General features: G+C 52.1%; 1 protein-coding gene across 3 annotated transcripts in view; it reads right to left on the bottom strand.

Annotated features, from left to right (window-relative positions):
* The window catches only part of Hdhd5 (haloacid dehalogenase like hydrolase domain containing 5), a 19844-nt gene extending 18228 nt beyond the window's left edge, over window positions 1-1616 (bottom strand). For all 3 annotated transcript variants that reach the window (XM_050164079.1, XM_050164082.1, XM_050164080.1), the window contains exon 1: window positions 1456-1616. In XM_050164079.1, coding sequence (XP_050020036.1) covers window positions 1456-1581 — 126 coding nt within the window. In that variant the 5' untranslated portion in view covers window positions 1582-1616. The remainder of the gene's footprint in view (window positions 1-1455) is intronic.
* Between the last annotated feature and the right edge of the window lie 613 nt (window positions 1617-2229).

The following is a 2229-nucleotide window of genomic DNA, read 5'->3' as shown; positions in this document are numbered from 1 at the left end:
TTTTTTTTTTTTTTTTTTTTTTTTTTTTTTTGAGACAGGGTTTCTCTGTATTACCGTTCTAGCTGTTCTGGAACTAGCTCTTGTAGCCCAGGCTGGCCTTGAACTCACAGAGTTCCTGCCTTTGCCTCCCTAGTGCTGGCATTAAAGGTGTGCACCACCACTGACTGGCAAGCCCTGGTATTTTTATTTTTCCAGAGCTCTTTTCCGATTTCCTCATCTCACTCTTCTCAGAGAGAATCAGCACATAGGTCTGAACAGACGAGGGGACATGATCTCCCCACACACCTGCCATGAACAACCCCTTCGTGTGCTCAGCCATGATGTCTGGGGGGAAAATATGGCAGACCTTTCCCTTGAGACGCCTCCCAAAGGAAGCAGTGGTGACTCTCAAAAGGCTAATCTGTCACTTTTAACAGTTCAATTTTATTTCTGTCCCCTTGCAAAATCAGGGAACACTGCTCTGGATGCAGGCAACAGCATTCTGAACATTTAAGCTTAAAAACCCATTTGCCTGGTGGCACCTACTGGAAATCCTAGCACCTAGGAGGCAGAGGCAGGAGGAGCATCAAAGATTTGAGGCCAGCCTGGTCTACAGAGTGAGCTCCAGGTCAGTCAGGGAACATAGTGAGACATCCCACACAAGCAAACAAAAATCCATTCACTTATAATTTCAAAATAAGTTGACATTGGTTAGGCATGGTAAGAGCATTGTGATTCAGCTCAAAACGTCCTTTTTGGAGGCCCACACACAGTTCAGGGTTGAAATGATAAAAACTCCGGGATTTAAAGTCTCACAGCCACAAAGGGGCAGAGATAAGCAGATGCACCAATATACAGCGACTGGTTATTTGGAAGATAAAAATATGAGATTCGTATTCTTTTTATATTTGGAAACTCACAATGCTTAAAAAAAAAAAAAATTAAGGGCCTGCAAGAGGGCTAAGCTGTTAAATGCGGTGCAAGCGTCCTGACCTGAGTTCCAACCACAGAACACACACTGGAAGGCGAGAACCCCAAAGTTGTTCTCCAAGCTCCAACACGTGTGCCCGCGTATATATCACACACAGAAATAATAATAATAACAAAATTAATGACTCTTTTTGCCTTAAAGGCTGCACAACTGAGCCGTAGAGTGTACCAGTCACATCCAAAGCAGTTACCTTTCCAGAAACAAGACTCCGCGGGCTCTTCGAACAGCAGAAACGAATTAACTGCTAAGAAACTTTCCTGGCGCGCGGGAAGGAGCTGCGAACCCTCCCGAGGCTGATCTGGGGTCTGTATGGGTCTCCCCGGACACGGCCTTTTCCAGCGGGCGGAAGGCGCTCCGGGAAGGACGAAGGGTTCAGCGGCTCCACGGTCTCCGGGAGGGTGTCCCCGAGGCCGGGATGCTCAGTGGCCCGCACGGCCCTCCCGCCCGCCAGCCCTGAGCGCTGGGCAGAACCCGCTCGTCCTCACCTCAGCGCGGCCCACGATGTAGCCCCTCCGGAGCCAGCAGCCCGGGAGCCCCGCAGACGGGCGCGCAGGAAGCTTCCACAGACGGCGCCCTGCACGGAGAGCAGCCAGCCCGCTGAGCGCAGCCATCGCGCCCGCCGCGCGCACGCGCACACTGCGCGTTCCCCAACCCCGTCTCTCCTTACCACCCCCCAGCTCGCGCCCCCTCCCCGCGCCCTGCGAAGCAACCAATCAGCGGTCGCCGGCGCGGGACCTCTCGGGATATGTAGTCCGAGCCGGCGGCGTCTTCATGGGTTCCAAGTGCCGATCCTGGAGTTCGAGGGCGGCGTTCCCTGGTAAATGGAAAGTCTATGGGTCCCTCGTTTCTCCGGTAAAAGACTTGGGGTCAGCAAGTCGGCGTGCGCGGCCGACCCGAGTGGGAGGACAGACACCTGATCAGTCTGTGCACCTGCTGACTTCCGGGAGCGTGTGCCTCAGCCGAAGTCCCTATTCCAGAAACCCTGGTGACTTTCGGGGCGACCGTGTGGAAGAAAAGCAACTTAACCTTGAGTTCGAGATTGGGAAAGAGAACCTTAGTTTTAAGGCCCACGTCCTCTGAGCATCATCCACACAAAGAATGCTGATGGCATACTAGCTCTTTTTAAAATCTTTTGCTCTGAACGTGCTTGGCAGTTCTACTTCCTGATCCAAAATCCGGGAAGAACACAGGCGAATGATCTCCTTGATTCATACTTTGTAGGGAGGCTAGGATAGGTGTACAAAGCATGATAAAATGAT

This window comes from Alexandromys fortis, unplaced genomic scaffold (genome assembly GCF_014885135.2).
Source record: "Alexandromys fortis isolate MF-2015 unplaced genomic scaffold, M_Fortis_MF-2015_v1.1 scaffold_150, whole genome shotgun sequence".
Classification (NCBI taxonomy): domain Eukaryota; kingdom Metazoa; phylum Chordata; class Mammalia; order Rodentia; family Cricetidae; genus Alexandromys; species Alexandromys fortis.
The sequence above is the reverse complement of the archived record's forward strand: the minus strand, read 5'-3'. Positions and strand labels throughout refer to the sequence as shown.